This window comes from Zootoca vivipara, chromosome 6 (genome assembly GCF_965207765.1).
Source record: "Zootoca vivipara chromosome 6, rZooViv2.hap1.1, whole genome shotgun sequence".
Lineage (NCBI taxonomy): Eukaryota > Metazoa > Chordata > Lepidosauria > Squamata > Lacertidae > Zootoca > Zootoca vivipara.
In genome coordinates, this window is record NC_142589.1 from 20,745,972 (window position 1) to 20,764,977 (window position 19,006).

General features: G+C 42.9%; 1 protein-coding gene across 1 annotated transcript; it reads left to right on the top strand.

Annotated features, from left to right (window-relative positions):
• The first annotated feature begins 762 nt into the window (after window positions 1–762).
• On the top strand, window positions 763–13,266 carry LOC118087322 (arylacetamide deacetylase-like 4). Its single transcript, XM_035119862.3, has 4 exons — window positions 763–994; window positions 2,968–3,184; window positions 4,628–4,691; window positions 7,259–13,266. The coding sequence occupies exons 1-4, from the start codon at window positions 824–826 to the stop codon at window positions 8,037–8,039; spliced, it is 1,233 nt and encodes a 410-aa protein (XP_034975753.1). The 5' UTR covers window positions 763–823; the 3' UTR covers window positions 8,040–13,266.
• The last annotated feature ends 5,740 nt before the right edge of the window (window positions 13,267–19,006 follow it).

Genomic DNA, 19,006 nt, shown 5'->3' on the forward strand with positions numbered 1-19,006 from the left:
CTTTCAAAGTCCTCAAACATCTTCCATTTCAAATCGACAGCATTCCGGTATGCCAAATCATTTTCCCTGAGTTGTATGACCAATGCATCGGGTGGACCCAGTGCAGCAGCCCTGGCCTGGATGGCTGACAGGAGTTCGTTCCACTGCATTCCCCGCCTCATAATCCAGGACACTCTGATGTTTCAGGGAGGCCAAAACCACTCCCCAAACCCAATTCGATCACGCTTTCACCCAGTACACCCAGTACACAATGCTGTGTATCCAAACATCCACGCGGGGAATTGTAGCTCCAAAACAGCTGGAGACCCAAGTTTGGGAAACACTCTTCTAGACTAAGCAGGGATGAACAACATCTGTGTCCCTGAAGATGATTTTGGACTTCAGCTCCCATGAGCCCCAGTCAGCATGGCCAAGAGCGATGGGAGTTGTAGTCCAGCAACATCTGGAGCGCCACAGGTTCCCCATCCCTGCCCTCGTCATATCTCCGTCCATTTCTCTATATAAACATATGAGTGCAAATTTAATCAATAATAATAAAGTTTGGAATATTAATTTCCTCAGAAAGGAAGTCCATTTTCCCTAACTTGCTCCCCATTGCAACCTCCTTTGATTGATTCATGAGCAGCTCTTTGTTATCATACAGGTGTTTTGCATTATGGGCAGAGGTGGAGCCAGGCTGACACTGTGTATTCTAATTTGTCCACCAGACCTTTTGCCCTATGACAAATATGTGCCTAAGCTCTTTTATCGCCTGCAAGAAGAACCAACTGATTGATGCGGCAGGAGAAGCTGTCATAACTATAGTCCACAGCAAAGTGGAAGGATGTCCTTTTGCAGGTTCGTAGCATCTGTTCTTGTTACAGTTTGCATCTATCCAGCCTTGTTTTTGGTCTCCACTGTCATCCACTTTGCCCAAGCTGTCTTGCCTCCTGGAATTGACCAGCCATTAAAGCTCCGTCTTGCTCATATTATATTCATCTCCCTGTTCCCTCTGGTAAGTTTTCCTTAATTTTTAGTACTCAGAAGCTCTTAATCTCAGAGTTATAGGTTAAGACCCATTGTGGAATGGTATTATAGTCTCCAAGGTCAGGGAAAGTCTAGCCGTGCCTGTCAGCTACTTGAGAATATTAGCAGGGTAGGGTTGAACTAGATGTACTCTTGATCTGAACTGGAATGGGAGGAACTGTCAATTTTGTTTTCTCACCTTTCCATTCTTAACTTCACTCTATTTTTGCCTCAGTTTCCGGTGCATGTGTGCTTGTTCTTTTTAGAAATGTTTTCAAAAAATTCATGCATATTTTTGAGCTCATTTGTGCATTCTTAGTGTCAGTGAAGTTAATCCTCTTTATTCAAAGAAACAAAATAGCTCAGGAGGCCTAGTGAGCACAGCAACTCTTCCCCAATGATGGGAAGATCTTGTCCCAATGAAGCTGTTGCGGGGACTAAAGGTCCCTGCCTTCCCACAGCTCCCTAAGTCTCTTCCCCCACCCATGCCCTTCTCAAGCTATCTGAGACTCCATTGCCTTGTCTGTCTCTGCTCTGCTCCCTTCATACCTCTTCTGGTCCTGGGAGACCAGGGGAGGGAGAAGCTGATTGCAGCAGGAGGGGAAGACCCGCTGGCTTCTTCAGCAGCCTGCTTGATCTATGCCTCTTGGCCTCCCTCCCCTGTAACCTTTGCTTCTGCCTCTGCTTCTGGACTCTTCCTGCTCACCAAACCATGTTACCTCTTCAGCTTCCAACACCTCTTCCTCCCAGTCTGCTCCCTCTTCTCCCTCTTACCACATATTGTGGTCCCACCACAACTCTCCAGAACTGGATAGAGGACTGGAGGAACCAGCAGGCTAGTCTTCTTATGTCCTTACCTGTCACCTTACCTGTTAAGTACAACCCCTATCATATGCAACCTTCGGCCATGCTGGCTGCGACTGATCTGAGTTGAAATCCTGCCACTGGCTCCCCAAATTTGATTTGTATAATGGAAATGAAAGGGAGGGCAAGTTAATGGCAAAACACAAACAGGATTCTGCTTGTTTCAGTTTTCCATTTATTGCAACTCTTTTTAATGCTTTATTGGTTGAAAACTTTATAAAAGAAATATGCAATAGATGTTATAGGCAAAATGAGAAATACAAATAAACAATTATTCATTCTTTAATTAATGCTTGCTTTGTACATCCATTTGTGATTAGATTTGCGTTCCCAAATTAAGTTCCTTAAATACGTGCTTAAACTTTACTTTCTCTATGTTATTTGACTTACTATAAATATTATTTTATAAAATTAACGTACTTACACACTGAAGCTCAATCAAGACCTGCCAACAGATTTTTGACAGTGTTCGTTTACATATACTCTGTGTGTATCCCACTCTCTGATAAATTTTTCATCTGTAACATCTCTTATCCTTGCTGATAATCTCACCAGTTTAGCGTACTCTCTTGTTTTGTTTTGCCATTCTAATTTAGATGGAATACCCTCTCCCTTCCAGCCTTTTGCAATTAGAATTCTGGCAGCAACTGTAACATACATAAAGACTCTCCTGAACTTTTTTGGGATTTCATTACCCATAATTCCTAGCAGGAAGGCTTCAGGTTTTTTAGGGAAGGAGCATTTGAACATTTTCTTAAGCTCATTATAAATCATTTACCAAAATTGCCTGCTCTTTTTACAGTTCCACCACATGTGGATCCATGTGCCTTCAGCCTCCCTGCATTTCCAGCAAGCGTTTGTCTTAGATCTGAACATCATGGCTAGCTTAACAGGCATTAGATGCCACCTGTAAAGCATTTTCAAGCAATTTTCTTTTAAATCATAACATGCTGTAAATTTGATGTCTTCCTTCCAGAGTCTCTCCCAACTTTCCATGTAGATGTTGTAGCAGTGGCGGCTCCATTTATTGCAACCCTATGATCATCTGACCTTCTCAAACAAATAGTTCACATCTTTTCTTTTTCTTTTTGCAAACAGGGAGATATTGGGAAGAAGCTGGGGCTGTTCTCTATTTTTGATGTTTTGAGGCTTGTAGCAAATGGAATCCCCCCCTTCCCGGATGCATCCCTTCTCATTCAGAACCAGCAGTTTGACGAGGTGCCAGTCAGGGTTTATCAGCCTAAAAAAACAACTACTGGAAAAAGGAAAGCTTTCGTTTTTATTCATGGAGGGTCTGGTACCTTTGGAAGTCCTGGTAAGAAGAAAAGGCCTCTTTAGATGGTGACTGAACAAACACAATTACAGAGTGTTCTTTATATGTGTGTGTGTGTGTGTGTGTGTGTGTGTGTGTGTGTGACCCGTCAGTGCTGTGCTACATTTTTGGGTAATTTAATTTTTTTAGTTTGGGGGGGGGGGAGACTTCAGAGGTGTGCTGAAAAAGTTGTGACCTACCCTTAAGGTCCAATTCTTTCTTTCTCTCCACTGGAAGTTTTTAAACAGAGGTTGGATGGCCATCTGTCAGGGATTCTTTTGTTGTGATTCCAGCTTTGCAGGGGGTTGAACTAGATGACCCCTGGGATCCCTTCCCACCCTATGATTCATTCACACCCTGCATATTCTGCTTGTCTGCCCTGCTTTTGTAGGAGCTCATTACTTCTCAACTGCCTATCCCTAACCCACACCCCCTCTCCTTGCTCTGCTCTTAATCTCAAGGTCATGGGTTCACGTCCCACGTTGGGCAAAAGATTCCTGCAGCGGGTTGGACTAGATGGCACTCTGGGTTCCTTTCAACTGTACAATTCCATGATCCTAAGTGTCCTGAACTGATGAAACTTCCTTCTTGACTACCAGCACGGACCTCTAAGTCTAACTCTGGCTGGAATAAAAAAAAAAAAAATCCTTCAGTAGCACCTTAAAGACCAACTAAGTTTTTATTTTGGTATGAGCGTGCATGCACACGAAAGCTCATACCAAAATAAAAACTTAGTTGGTCTTTAAGGTGCTACTGAAGGAATTTTTTTTTATTTTGTTTCGACTCAGACCAACACGGCTACCTACCTGTAACTAGAACTATGGAAGGCACCACATTGAGCCGCATGAAATGGAAGTCCATCAGGTATCTGACGAAGTGTGCATGCACACGAAAGCTCATACCAAAATAAAAACTTAGTTGGTCTTTAAGGTGCTACTGAAGGAATTTTTTTATTTTGTTTCGACTCAGACCAACATGGCTACCTACCTGTAACTAGAACTCTGGCTGGAATGTAGCCTACAGCAGTACAAATGTAAGATCTTTGTCCATTGCCCCACCTAAATTGTTTGTTTGTTTGCATCAGGCTCTCCCCACCACCTTTAGCCTGTGCCCTCCAATAATAATAATAATAATAATAATAATAATAATAATAATAATAATAATAATTTATTTATACCTCACCCATCTGGCTGGGTTTCCTCAGCCACTCTGGGCGGCTTCCAACAAAGATTAAAAATACATTCAAACATCAGTCATTTAAAACTTCCCTAAACAGGGCTGCCTCCTAGAAAGTTACCTAAGAGGGAATCTAGGAACTGGGCTGAGAAAAAAAGGACTACCTACCCCTCGCTTTAGGACATCAGCTGGCCATCTCTCTGCAAACAGTTTAAGGGGCTATGGTTGTTTTGATTGATCTTGCATGCATTGCAACTGTCTCACTTTTAGATGGCTACGAGAGATTATTGCGGCATATTGCCAAGGAATGTGGAGTGGTGGTTGTAGCTGTGAGGTAAGTGCCACGGCCATCTGGCCATTGCTCCCTGATTACGCTCTTGAAACCCAAGGCATTTAAGCACCTGTGGCGAAACACCCACTGCTGCACCTGCGATGGGAATGCAATCTCCTAAAGGAGTCTCCCCTGCTCTCCTCTTTCCAACTCAGCAACAGGGGAAGCGTTCCAGAGAGATCTGTTGCTAGTCCCCCTAGACACAAGTGAGACCAGCAGCAAAGCTGCACACAGGAATGGGTTTGCTGCCCCTTGAGGGTTGCCGCCTGAGGCAGCCATCTCACCCAACCTGACTCTGGTGGGGTGGCCAATCGGATTTTTGTGGGAACCAGCAAGAAGGATTTGAGGATATAAAAGCACTCTGCCCTCCTGCTTGTGGGTCTTCCAGCAAGCAGCCTCATCTTTAGGGCAAGGCTGAGTGGCGCGTTGTGCCATGCGCTTGCCCAGCAGGGGTGCAGTAGGGGTGCCGAACATTGTCAGCCACGTCCCTCCTGCCCGCCTGCCTGGGCTGGGCTACAGAGGGGAGAGAAGCGGCCCACCAAACCCAGCGCAGCTGTGCCCCCCCCCCATCGTGCAAGCGCACTGCCGGCGAGGCCAGGCCTGAGGGAGGAGGTGGATCATGGCCGCCTCCATGATGGGCGACCGGGCAGTGGTGGCGGCGAAGCAGCTGCTGGGCTGGGGCTGGGTCTGCGCGGAGCGCCGCTGCCAGGGTGAGTGGGGCTCAGTCTCCCCCTGCTCACCGCGCCCATGGAGGGACAGAGCGAGGGAGACAGGCAGAGATGGGGGTAGGGGCAGGGAGGGAAGGTCACCGGCTACCCCACCGACAAGCTTCCGGGGCAGAGCTAGCGGGGTGAATGGGAGGGTGCTGGGTGCGGGGCAGGGGACGCCGGGTGCAGGGTCCTTCCGCGGCCCCCGGGGGGGAGGCAGCGGTGTCGCCACAATGCATTCTTCAGTCCACGGGGGAAGCCGGTCAATGTGGTGGTGTCGTATATATAAGTGCATTGTTATATATGCACTTATATATACGGGGGAGCCCACCGGAGGGATCTTTGCACCACAGGGCCAGATATGCTTAAGACAGCCCTGCCTGCAAGTGATATTCAGAAGCATTGCTGCGTCCAACTGTAGAAGCAGAGCAGAGCCATCTTGGAGAGTAGCCCTCAGTAGCCCCCTCCTACATTAATTTGTCCAATCTTCTTTTAAAGCCATCCAAGTTGGTGGGTACCAGCATGGGGCAGGGGGGCAGCTCCCTCCCCAGAAGCAGGGCAGCTGGAGAGGACAGGCAGGGACGCTGCCTGCTGTGCTCCGCCTCAGCCTGCTTGGCTGAAGCAAAACAGCAGCAGCAGCAGCAGCAGCAGCGAAGCTGCCTCTGTTGAAGGAAACCTGGACCTGGGCTAACTTCAGCCCACACTCTTTCAAGTCATAGCGAGCACAGCACAGAATGTGCTGCCCCACAATGCTCTGTGGCACCTCATTTGCATGCAAATGAAGTGCCACGGAGCTTTCCGGGGCAAAACTTTCTGTGCTGTGCTCGCTGTGACTTGAAAGAGTGTGGGCTGAAGTTAGCCCAGGTCCAGGTTTCCTTCAACAGAGGCAGCTGCTGTCTCGTTTTAGTCACTGCTGCCATTAAAGGAGCGGGTGAGGCAGGAGTGCAAGCGCGGGTGGCTCCGTGTGCTGCCTTATAAACGAGGGGGGGGGAGGAGGTGGATGTTGACCATGCCTCCTGGGGGGATTCTGGCCATGTCATTGCCAGCTAGCCAATCGGGTGGCTGGGGGTGTGGCTGGGGGGCGTGGCTGGTGTGCCCCCCCTTAGCTTTGATCCTGGGTATGCCCATGCTGCCTCCATAGATTTACTATGCACTGCCCTTCCAACATTCAGTTTCATTGAATGTCCACGAGTTCTAGCATCACAAGAGAGGGAGAAAAACCTTTCTCCATGTTTTATCTTCCCCTAGAGTTCCCCCAGCTTGTAAGAGCCAGCTGTGACCATCAAACTCGCTCTCTATCCTGTCTGCATCTCCCTCTTCACACAGAGGTTTTCTATTTCATAGCTTAAAAATGGAACATGTGTGCCTTCACCAGACCTTAAAAGGGACGCGGGTGGCACTGTGGTCCAAACCACTGAGCCTATTGGGCATGCAGATTGGAAGGTCGGCAGTTTGAATCCCCTTGACAGAATGAGCACCTATTGCTCTATCCCAGTTCCTGCAAACCTACCAGTTCGAAAGCACACCAGTGCAAGTAAATAAATAAGTACCGCTGTGGCGGGAAGGTAAACAGCGTTTCCGTATGCTCTAGTTTTCATCACGGTGTCCCATTGCACCAGAAGCAGTTTAGTCATGCTGAACACATTATCCCGAAAACTGTCTGTGGACAAATGCCGGCTCCCTTGGCTTGAAAACAGAGATGAGCACCGTACCCCATAGTCGCCTTTGACTGGACTTAACCGTCCAGGGGTACATTACCTCCCCCCTTCTAATTTCAGTACCTCCACCTCCTGTTGAAAACAGGATAATAATTCTTCTGCACTTATGATAAGAAGCAATGACACCCCTTTTTCTTCTCTCCAGGTATGGACTTGGTCCAGAGAACCCTTACCCAACCCAGTATGTTGCATGTCTCAGGGCCCTTGTCTACTTCATGAGGAATGTTGCCGATTATCGTGTGGACGCTTCCCGTATTATTGTCGGGGGGGACAGCTGTGGGGCCTGTTATGCCACCCGGGTTTGCCAGTTGCTGGTGGACAGAAAAGATCTCCCCAAGGTTCATGCCCAGGTGTTGATGTATCCAGGACTGCAGGGAATGGACTTAAACCTGCCTTCCTATCAGCAGAACAGTCACGTGCCTATCTTGTTCAGGCAGCTGGTAGCCCATTATGTTTGCCTTTACCTGGCTAAGAATACTTCCCTTGCAAATGATGTCCTGGAAGGCTGCCATGTTCCTGAGCATATCAGACTGAAGTACCAGAAATGGGTAAATGGAGACCTCATTCCTGAAGAATTCAAAGTCAGAGGCTACAAACCGCAAGACCCCAAAATACGTAAATTTAAACCCAAGGTGTATGAAGAAATGAAACAAGTATTGGAGTTGTCATTTTCACCACTTTTTGCTGAAGATGCCATCATCCGCAAGCTTCCACAGACATGCATTTTGACCTGTGAGTTTGATGTGCTTAGGGATGACGGGCTTCTGTACAAGAAGCGGTTAGAGGACAATGGTGTGCCTGTAAAATGGGTCCATCTTGCAAATGGCTTTCATGCGGTGGCCATTTCTTTTGGCTATGGGATCCTGTCATTTCCGACAGCAGATCAGACTGTGAACGGTGTAGTGGAATTCGTCAAATCTTTATAAGGCAAAGGGACAAGGAAACAAATGGTCTTCTACCACCCTCTCCTGAAATGCTGAGCCCACATAATCTCTAAAGAAGTGATGTTGGCTAAGGCCCCCTGCCACTCACCAAAAAAACCCAAAACAAATGTGTAGTACAAATGGTTGTATCCCCATAGCTGCCAAGTTATCCCTTTTTTAAAGGGATTTTCCCTTATGCTGAATAGGCTTCCTCGCGAGAAAAGGGAAAACTTGGCAGCTATGGGGATACAACCATTTGTACTACACATTTGTTTTGGGTTTTTTTGGTGAGTGGCATTAAATCCAACACAGAGTACACCTATTGAGATGAATGTACAGTACCTAAGTTAGTCATGCTCACCAATTTCAGTGTGTCTACTCTGAGTAGGGATACCATAATAGAAACCAAATTGTTGGCATACATCTGTCTCGGGAGACAATGGAAGAATGTGCCTTTGATTGTGAGGTCAAACTGTTGGAAGGTCGCAGTGCCTGCTGTGGCTGTAAGGACTGATGCAGGAAAGATATGTTTTGTTGCATCTGGGGCAGATGGAGGCACCCAGTTGTGCCGCTGTAGATACACCATGGCGTTTCTTCCCCCAGGGAACATTCCTCCTCTGCGGTTGTCTGCAAGGGATTATCACATGGCTGGGTTGATGTTGCCAACCTTCACATCTTTTTTTGGAACTCTGTCCTGCCATGTGATACGCCAAATCCTCCTGAGACAGTACATGTGGAAGGTGTCGTGGCATTGCTCGTAAAGGTTGCCCACGACTCACTTCCATAAAGCAGCATGCTCAACACACAAGTGGTCCTGTATACCTGAAGGAGCATCTCCACCCCCGTCGTTCAGCCTGGACACTGAGATCCAGCGCCGAGGGCCTTCTGGCGGTTCCCTCATTGTGAGAAGTGAGGTTACAGGGAACCAGACAGAGGACCTTCTCGGTAGTGGCGCCCACCCTGTGGAACGCCCTTCCATCAGATGTCAAGGAAATAAGGAGCTATCCTATTTTTAAAAGACAGCCCTGTTTAGGGAAGTTTTTAATATTTAATGCTGTATTGTTTTTAACACTTGATTGGGAGCTGCCCAGAATGGCTGGGGAAACTCAGCCAGATGGGCGGGGTATAAATAATAAATTATTATAATTATTATAAGCTTGGTAGACCTTCATCTTGGCATTGGATCTTAGTATCATATTCTCCCATACCCTTTTGGAGAGGTGAGCCATTGCCATAATAGCCTTTCCAATATACTTGTCCAGCTCAGCATCAATGGAGAGGTTGCTGGTCATGGTGGAACCTGGGTAGACAAATTTGTCTGCCATCTTGCCTACTCTGAGCATAATATAAACCAAACAATGCATTATTTATTCAGGGACAAAACAAGGGCTTTCTTTCACTCTGGTCAAAGACTCTGATCAGTGCCATCCCATGTGTGATTGCATGCACATGTACACACACACACACACACACACACACCCTTCAACAAATTTGTTCTTGAAGGGCATAAAAAAAAGCAATATGATATTTGAATACACACACACACAAAAATTTTTATTGGTTTCCAACATAATTTAAGCAACAAAATATCCAACAGGATATTTGGGGGTGAATAGGAGTCGCAGGGTAGGGTGCCTGGGAAGGGAGGACAGGGCAGGAGAGAAGCCCAGACAGTAAAATAGTTGGGAGGCTGAGAGCAGCTATGGCGCCTTCTGGAGACTTCACCCTGGGCAAAATTCCTGGCTAAAATGCCCTTAGTTATGCCACCGATTTATTTCTTTAACATATTCCTATCTGCCTTTCTCCCAAACTGGGATTCAAGGAAGCTTCCAACATATGAGAAACATTGTAAAATACAAAGCAAGAAAAACAAACTACTTATAAGCAATAATTAAAATAATGTACATCAGAACATGGAAGTGAGAGCTGGACCATAAAGAAGGCTGATCGCCGAAGAATTGATGCTTTTGAATTATGGTGCTGGAGGAGACACTTGAGAGTCCCATGAACTGCAAGAAGATCAAACCTATCCATTCTTAAGGAAATCAGCCCTGAGTGCTCACTGGAAGGACATGTCGTGAAGCTGAGGCTCCAATACTTTGGCCACCTCATGAGAAGAAAAGAATCCTTTGAAAAGACCCTGATGTTGGGAAAGATTGAGGGCACTAGGAGAAGGGGACGACAGAGGACGAGATGGTTGGACAGTGTTCTCGAAGCTACGAACATGAGTTTGACCAAACTGCGGGAGGCAGTGGAAAACAGGAGTGCCTGGCGTGCTATGGTCCATGGGGTCACGAAGAGTCGGACACAACTAAACGACTAAACAACAACAACACATCAGAACACATTTAGAACCAGCAATCAAATTATAACTTGCCCTGACAGCAGCCCAGCGGTTAGCACTGTCTTCTCCTTAGTTTCCAAAGGCTTCTCGGAACAAGAATGTCTAAGCCTGCTGGCAGAAGGATAACGAGGAGCAAGCCGGTCTAAGAGCACTTTGGGGAGGGGATTCTGCAACACAGGAGCGGCCTCAGAAAGGGGTCTCATTTGTGTCACCACCCACTGTGCCTCTGATGTTGACTGGACTAAAAAAAAGGTGATCACCTGGGCAGGTTCATACAGGGAATCTTTCAGGTAGCATGGGATAAGTCATTGATCCATCAGTCCTAAGCCTGCCTTGAGCATCAGAGCCTACCTGCAAACGCTACTGTATAATCCAGTGGTTCTCAAAGGGTGTGGCATACCACACTGGTGTGGCAAGAGAGGATGGCAAGTGTGGCAGGAAGAATCCAGAACGGTCAAAGAAACATTGAAATATTTCAGTGTAGTATAGTGTAGTATGAAAATAATTTTGTTTAGTTGAAGAATATGGAGAGTAGGGTGGGTCATAAAAAACTTTTTTTGGAAAATGTTTCCTCCCTTGATCTTATATCAGGCGTATGGTATAAACATACGGTAGTTGAATTTCAAATTTGGGACAAATCGGTTAATATTTAGACCCTGCTCCTACAGAATGAAATTTTGCCTCACTACGAGTGATGAAAACATAGGAATTTGACTCATTTATTCTCAGTATGTTAAATTGTGAACTAATAAACATAAATTTTAGGTTTTATGTAGAGCAATAATTATACCATTATTATTTTCTACAATATTTATTTATTTAAGATAAAACATGTTGATAATTTACATGAAAAACCAATGGTTTTGAACAAATTATATGGAACAATTAAACAAACGGTGTACTAAACAAGTAAACATAAACATTAAACAATAAAACACCACTTATATTATGTGTTGCGTCAAAACATCACATTATACTTAATTACGTAGGTATAAATTGTACTAAATGCTTACATTTTGTGTAATTAATAAAATTATGCCTTATGCAATATTATACATTGTACATGTACAGCATATTATATCATGCTAAGAATATGCTTTTATGCCTTACACTAAACGTCTATTTTGGTGCAAAGTCCTTATTTGTCTCTTGTTTTGGGAATTTAGAGCGATTGTTCATTGTTGTTTTGATGGTAGCATCACGTATTTTCTCTCCAATAACTATCCTAGATGCTCTAGTAACCCCCTTCACTGCACGTTCAACCATTTCCTGACGATTGGTGGCTCATATGTGTCAATTTCCGACCATTTTATCATTTGTTCTGACAGGCACTAGTGAGCCACCTGCTATGGCTGCATGGGCCAATTCTGAGCAGCTGTAAGTCACTGCTGAATTCTCCAGAGATGAGTGCAGATGTAACTTGCCACAAATACTTTTTGTCAGTAGATAGATTTTTCCAAACTACTTATGGCATTTCTGGGATTGAATCTGATCGTGCAAAGCATTTATATTCAACAACTGGCAAATCGGTGACACTGGGCAGTAATTTCCCAATATGCCCTGAAAAGTTGTTAGCCCCAGATGTGGGTCCATCTAGTTCAATGATGAGATGTTGTAGAAGCAGTTCATTGGCAGGAAGGAGGCAAATATTCCATTGCAATGGCTGGCCAATGTCTATTTCAATAAGATGGTTAATTCCTCCCGGGGCACCTATGTTTGTGTATGTCCCATCACAAGCAACTGCTGCAAGTTGAGTCACACTAGCTCTTTTTCTCTGAGAAATGAGATAAGAGAATTTGCAATAGATTTCACCTTGCTATCAACCGGTGTAACATGACCACCAATGTAATTTCCATCAGGCAATGAAACAATTGAAATATGCTCCTCTGTTAAATTTTATTAATTACACAAAATGTAAGCATTTAGTACAATTTATACCTAAGTAATTAAGTATAATGTGATGTTTTGACGCAACACACAATATAAGTGGTGTTTTATTGTTTATTGTTTATGTTTACTTGTTTAGTACACCGTTTGTTTAATTGTTCCATATAATTTGTTCAAAACCATTGGTTTTTCATGTAAATTATCAACATGTTTTATCTTAAATAAATAAATATTGCAGAAAATAATAGTATGCAACTATTATTGCTCTACATAAAATCTAAAATTTATGTTTATTAGTTCACAATTTAACATACTGAGAATAAATGAGTCAAATTCCTATGTTTTCATCATTCGTAGTGAGGCAAAATTTCAATCTGTAGGAGCAGGGTCTAAATATTAACTGATTTGTCCCAAATTTGAAATTTGACTATGTTTATACCATATGCCTGATATAAGATCAAGGGAGGAAACATTTTCCCAAAAAAGTTTTTTAATGACCCACCCTAATGGAGAGATCCTGTATCTTTTCGAAATCAAACACTGCTAAGAGATGCTTCTTTTTGTTTCCAGGATATTTCTTATCAATTTAAAAAAAAAGGTTTTGCATGAGCAAATTCTTATTCTGAAAGTGCGACCCAGAGAAAAATGTTTGAGGACCACTGGTATAATCCTTTCAATCCTGCATTACAAGAATCCTGGTCTAGATGACCCTTGGGGTCCCTTCCAACTCTGCAGTTCTATGAACCTTTCTGCTTTCAGACAACAGTGTAAAGAAACAAACGCCTGCCTTCATTTGCAAAATAAACTAACTTAGTTGCACCATTGTTTGGGAAACTTATGAGGAACTAGCATTGGGAAATGCAGTTTAAACCAATGATTAATAGGATGAGTAAGGATGCTACTTTGTGGGAACTGTGGGTTCTTAACTGCTGCAGCAAATGTAGCAAATGAATAGACTAATTTGCTTGTATAGCCATAAACTATAATTCTTTAAATTGACCTTTTATCTTGCTTGATTTTATTTGTTTGTTTGTTTCCCGCTTTTCATCTGGGATAGCTCAGTCAGTAGGGCATGAAACTTCATCTCAGGGTCATGCAATCGAGCCCCACGCTGGGCAAAAGATTCCTGCATCACAGGAGGTTGGACTAGATGACCCTGGTGGTCCCTTCCAACTCCATGATTGTAAAATAATCCCAAAGTGGGTTACAATAAAGCAAAACGGGCCATATCCAACTCAGTCCTACTCAAACCTTCTTCTTGGACGATCACTCGTAGCTGAGTAAGATTGTCTTCCATAAACACGGTTTTAACAATGGGTCCGTAAGTGACTGTGGAGGCCAATTCAAATTAGACCCATCGCAATTACTCAAATGGGTTAAGCCGACATGCATTTTCAAATGTTATTTTCTTCTTTGGATAATGTATATTTTTAACTACAGTCATACCTCGGTTTAAGTATGCCTCGGTTTGAGTATTTTCAGTTTAAGTACTCCACGGACCGTCTGGAACAGATTAATCCACTTTCCATTATTTTCAATGGGAAAGTTCACTTCAGGTTAAGTACGCTTCAGGTTAAGTACAGACTTCCGGAACCAATTGTGTTTGTAAACCGAGGTACCACTGTACTGATTTTCTTCAAATTTGGAATCAGCTTGCCTTTAGCTTCTTGTGAGATATAATTTCGAAGTATATTTAAGCATAATGCAAAAGATGAACTTAAGTTACATGCGTCCGTTTCTTTCAGTGGGTTGAAAGCATTTCTCTATAAGCAGGCCTTTGGCTAGTTAACACTCAAGGGCCTTTTAAAATGGGGGTGGGGGAGAGGGATATTGGCTTATTTTAGTTTTAGTTTTATTATGTATTTTGTGTTCTCATTTTTGTTTTTTTATGTTGTGAACCGCCCTGTGACCTTCAGATGGAGGACGGCATACACATCATAATCATAAACACAAACACAGTCATAATCATAAACATAAACATGATTTAATGCTCAGGTCTGTGTGACAGAACAACACCTTCAAACCTGTTGTTGTTGTTTAGTCGTTTAGTTGTGTCCGACTCTTCGTGACCCCATGGACCATAGCATGCCAGGCACTCCTGTCTTCCACTGTCTCCCGCAGTTTGGTCAAACTCATGTATGTAGCTTCAATAACACTGTCCAGCCATTTCGTCCTCTGTCGTCCCCTTCTCCTTGTGCCCTCCATCTTTCCCAACATCAGGGTCTTTTCCAGGGAGTCTTCTCTTCTCATGAGGTGGCCAAAGTATTGGAGCCTCAGCTTCACGATCTGTCCTTCCAGTGAGCACTCGGGGCTGATTTCCTTCAGAATGGATAGGTTTGATCTTTTTATATATATATAATATTTTTTATTGGAATTTTCACAAAAATGACAACAGTATATAAAGAAATTGAACAAGAAAAAAGAAAAAAGACAAGGAAAAAAAAGAAAAAAACAGATAAAAATAAAACAACAATTCTTATATCAGTTCACATGGTATAATGGGACCTCCTCGGGTTCCCCTCCCTGTGGTTCTTTAACACCTTTATAGTTAGCAAATTCTAAATCATTTTAATCACCTTACTTAACCTTATTTTCTTCCTTTCATATCACATAATCCTAATTCCACAGTTTATTTACAACTTAATTTCTGATCTAATATGTTACTTTAGCATATATATTTTAATACAATTTAAAATCTTTCCATTCTTGTTCCATCGCTTCCTCTCCCTGGTTGCGGATTCTTCCGGTCATCTCAGCCAGTTCCATGAACTCCATCATCTTCATCTGCCAGTCATCGATCGTTGGTAGTGTTTGTAGTTTCCAGTTCTTGGCAATCAAAAGTCTCGCTGCTGTCGTAGCATACATAAAAAAAGATACATTCTTCTTTTGAATCTCCTTCCCTACAATGCCCACTAGAAATGCTTCTGGTTTCTTAACAAATGTGTTTTTCAACACTTTCTTGAGTTCATTATAAATCTTATTCCAGAAGTCATTCACTAGTGGACACGTCCACCACATGTGGTAAAATGAACCTACTTCTTTCTTACATCTCCAACATTTGTTATCATGGTTGTGGTATATCTTTGCTAATTTTACTGGTGTAAGATACCATCTATACATCATCTTCATTAAATTTTCCTTTAATAAACTACACGCAGTAAACTTAATAGTCTCATGCCACAATTTTTCCCATTCCTCAATCATAATATTATGACCAACATCCTTTGCCCACAAAATCATAACATTCTTTGTTTCTTCGTCTTTCGTATGCCACTCAAGCAGCAATTTATACATTCTGGAAAGTATTTTCGTCTTAGGTTCTAACAATTCTGTTTCCAACTTTGACCTCTCTGTTTGAAAACCAAGTAATCTATCCATTTTAAAAACTTCATTTATCTGGTGGTATTGGAGCCAATCATCTAGTTTACCTTTCAACTCCTCGTATGTCTTTAACTTAAATTGGTCTCCTTCTTCAATCAATAAATCTCCATATTTTGGCCAACTGGTTTCCATGTTTAATCTTTTACGAACCTTGGCCTCCAATGGTGAAATCCATTTAGGTGTTGTTGTTTTTCTAACAGATCTTTGTACCTGGACCAAACACTATACAATGATTTTCTAATTATATGACTTTTGAAGCCTCTGTGGGCCTTTACTTTGTCGTACCATAGATACGCATGCCAACCATAAACATTATTGTAGCCTTCTAAATCCAAGATATCTGTATTTTCCAACAAAAACCAATCCTTCATCCAGCAAAAGGCAGCTGCTTCATAATAAATTTTTAAATCCAGCAGGGAAAAGCCTCCTCTTTGTTTGTCATCAGTAAGTATCTTATATTTAATTCTTGGCTTTTTCCCTTGCCATATAAATTTCGATAAAACCTTTTGCCATTCTTTAAAACAGTCCAACTTATCAATTATTGGCAACGATTGGAATAAAAACAACATCTTTGGCAAAACATTCATTTTAACAGTAGCTATACGGCCCAACAGAGACAATTTCAAATTAGTCCAGGTTTCTAAATCATTCTTAACTTCATTCCACATTTTAGCATAATTGTCCTTAAACAGATTCAAATTCTTTGATGTCATATTAACACCAAGGTACTTTACTTTCTTAACAAAAGATAAACCAGTTGCTTCTTGTAATTTTTCCCTTTCCTTACTATCCAAATTTTTATCTAATACTTTGGTTTTTGATTTATTCAGTTTGAAACCTGCTACCTTTCCAAATTCTTGAATTATTTCCAGAGCCCGATGAACACTGGACTCTGGATCTTGTAGTGTCAAAACCAGATCATCTTGCAAAGGCTTTAAGTTTATATTGTTTCTTCCCTACAGTCACACCTTTTATTTCCTCATCCTTTCTAATCCTATCGAGTAATACCTCCAGAACTAGAATGGATAGGTTTGATCTTCTTGCAGTTCATGGGACTCTCAAGAGTCTCCTCCAGCACCATAATTCAAAAGCATCAATTCTTCGGCGATCAGCCTTCTTTATGGTCCAGCTCTCACTTCCATACATCACTACTGGGAAAACCATAGCTTTAACTATACGGACCTTTGTTGGCAATGTAATGTCTCTGCTTTTTAAGATGCTGTCTAGGTTTGTCATTGCTTTTCTCCCAAGAAGCAGGCGTCTTTTAATTTTGTGACTGCTGTCACCATCTGCAGTGATCATGGAACCCAAGAAAGTAAAATCTCTCACTGCCTCCATTTCCCCCCCTTCTATTTGCCAGGAGGTGATGGGACCAGTGGCCATGATCTTAGGTTTTTTTGATGTTGAGCTTCAGACCATATTTTGCGCTCTCCTCTTTCACCCTCATTAAAAGGTTCTTTAATTCCTCCTCACTTTCTGCCATCAAGGTTGTGTCATTTGCATACCTGAGGTTGTTGATATTTCTTCCGGCAATCTTAATTCCTGCTTGGGATTCATCTAGTCCAGCCTTTCGCATGATGAATTCTGCATATAAGTTAAATAAGCAGGGAGACAATATACAACCTTGTCGTACTCCTTTCCCAATTTTGAACCAGTCAAACTTGGCAGCTAGTAAAAGTGTGCATGGTCAAACAGTCAGTTTGCCCTGTGCGGAGGTTCCTGTATCCAGTATGTGGAAGTCTGGAGACACAGAAATATTTGCCACTAGGTGCCGCCAAAGAACTAACAAAAGGTAAGCATGCTCCTTACATTCCGCCTACAAGCAAGCACGTGTGGGAACTACACTCTCATATTCAGGAAATGCAGAAATACAACACATGAATGGAGCCTGCGGTGATGACCACCTGGGGTCTACTCCCTCTCCTTTTCCACTGCCCTCCACAAGTTGGAGGACAACTGCAATGATAGTGTTTGTAACTTATTGACACTCCCTTAGTGTTAAGGACTTGGAAATTTGGGGACTTCCCTTGCATCAACATGACCTGGGCAGTTCTTTAGGCAGTTCGCTTCCATTCTTGCAGAAGGTCTTTGAGGCTCCTCTGAATAAAGCTCTCTTTATAAACCTATTCCTCATTCTTGGTGCCTGTTATTGGACCCATGAACATTGCATGGTGTCAGAAGGTGGAGAATAAGGGTTGCATTAACCGGCAGAAAGGTTCTGGTTGCAGGGCTACAAATAGAAGATAAGAAGCTGTGGCAGCCCTGCCCTGTGGCAGTAATAAAGCATGTATAGATACTGTTGTAGCCTTGCTCCAGCCTACAAGTGTCAAGGGCTATTGGACATAACTGGAAGAAATCTAGACAAAGGTTTGAACTGCACCTGGCAGCAAAATGGTTAAGGTCATATCCTCCATTTTTCTTCATGTGGTGGGAGAGGAGGCTCTAAACATCTATCATTTTTTTTAAAAAAAATATTTTTTATTAATTTTCCAATTAAAACCAATTATATCACATTCAATATTTCAAATTATACACATATATATATCAATCAAACCGAATATTATGCCAAATCATCTAAAGAATTTTTTATTTGGGTTCCCATGCTTCAAGAAATTGGGAATTCCTCGCAACTGTCCACTGCCGTCTTTTTTCTAAAGTTCAAATCGTCCTCCAAGTTCATAATAATCCAGATCTTCCCCTTACAGTCACATAGATGTTTTCCACTTTCATCCGATTGTTTCCCAGCTGCTGAGATAAATATCAAACAAAGTTTCACAGATGTTCTTTCTCCTGTGTGAGTTAATCAGTCCAGCCTCCCCATAAATCTTCTTAATGGAGCTCCCTGTTGCGTCGAAGCAGCTCGAAGCAGCGCCATCTTAAAAAGCTCAAATCACTTTCGTTTTCTCTCATAGCCATGAAGATTTACGATCATTATAGAATTTACAGCTTTTCCAGGCAGGAGACCCAAACATCAAACCATAAACTCTTGGTAAATTAATGGATCTCCTTGCCCTATAGCTGAACTTAGCTTCAGGTCGCTGCTCCAATTTAAAGTGCGTCATAGCTCATAAATCCTCCGAGCGCGTCCAGAACTCCTTCCGTCCGACTAGGGGGGGGGCTTTTCTCATCGGCAACTCCACATCTTTAAAAAATATGCTCAGTAACAACAGTTATAAAGTTCAACTCACACAGTCTTTTGCTTCTCTTTCACTCCAAACAAGCCAGGACATCGCGTCCGGGAAGGTACGAGGCAACAATATGAAGAAAAAAAAAAAAAAACTCACTTCCCTTATCGCTCCGTCCCCATCAATCCTTCTTCCAGATGCAGTACAGTCTTTGACTCCTCTCCCTCAGCAGC

What these genes read in the sequence shown, in the direction of transcription:
- LOC118087322 (XM_035119862.3), top strand. Translation starts at nt 824, where the DNA reads ATGTCCTTTTGCAGGTTCGTAGCATCTGTTCTTGTTACAGTTTGCATC. An exon ending in TCATCTCCCTGTTCCCTCTG is followed by an intron (nt 995 to 2,967) that starts GTAAGTTTTCCT and finishes TTTTGCAAACAG; the next exon opens with GGAGATATTGGGAAGAAGCT. An exon ending in TGGTACCTTTGGAAGTCCTG is followed by an intron (nt 3,185 to 4,627) that starts GTAAGAAGAAAA and finishes TCTCACTTTTAG; the next exon opens with ATGGCTACGAGAGATTATTG.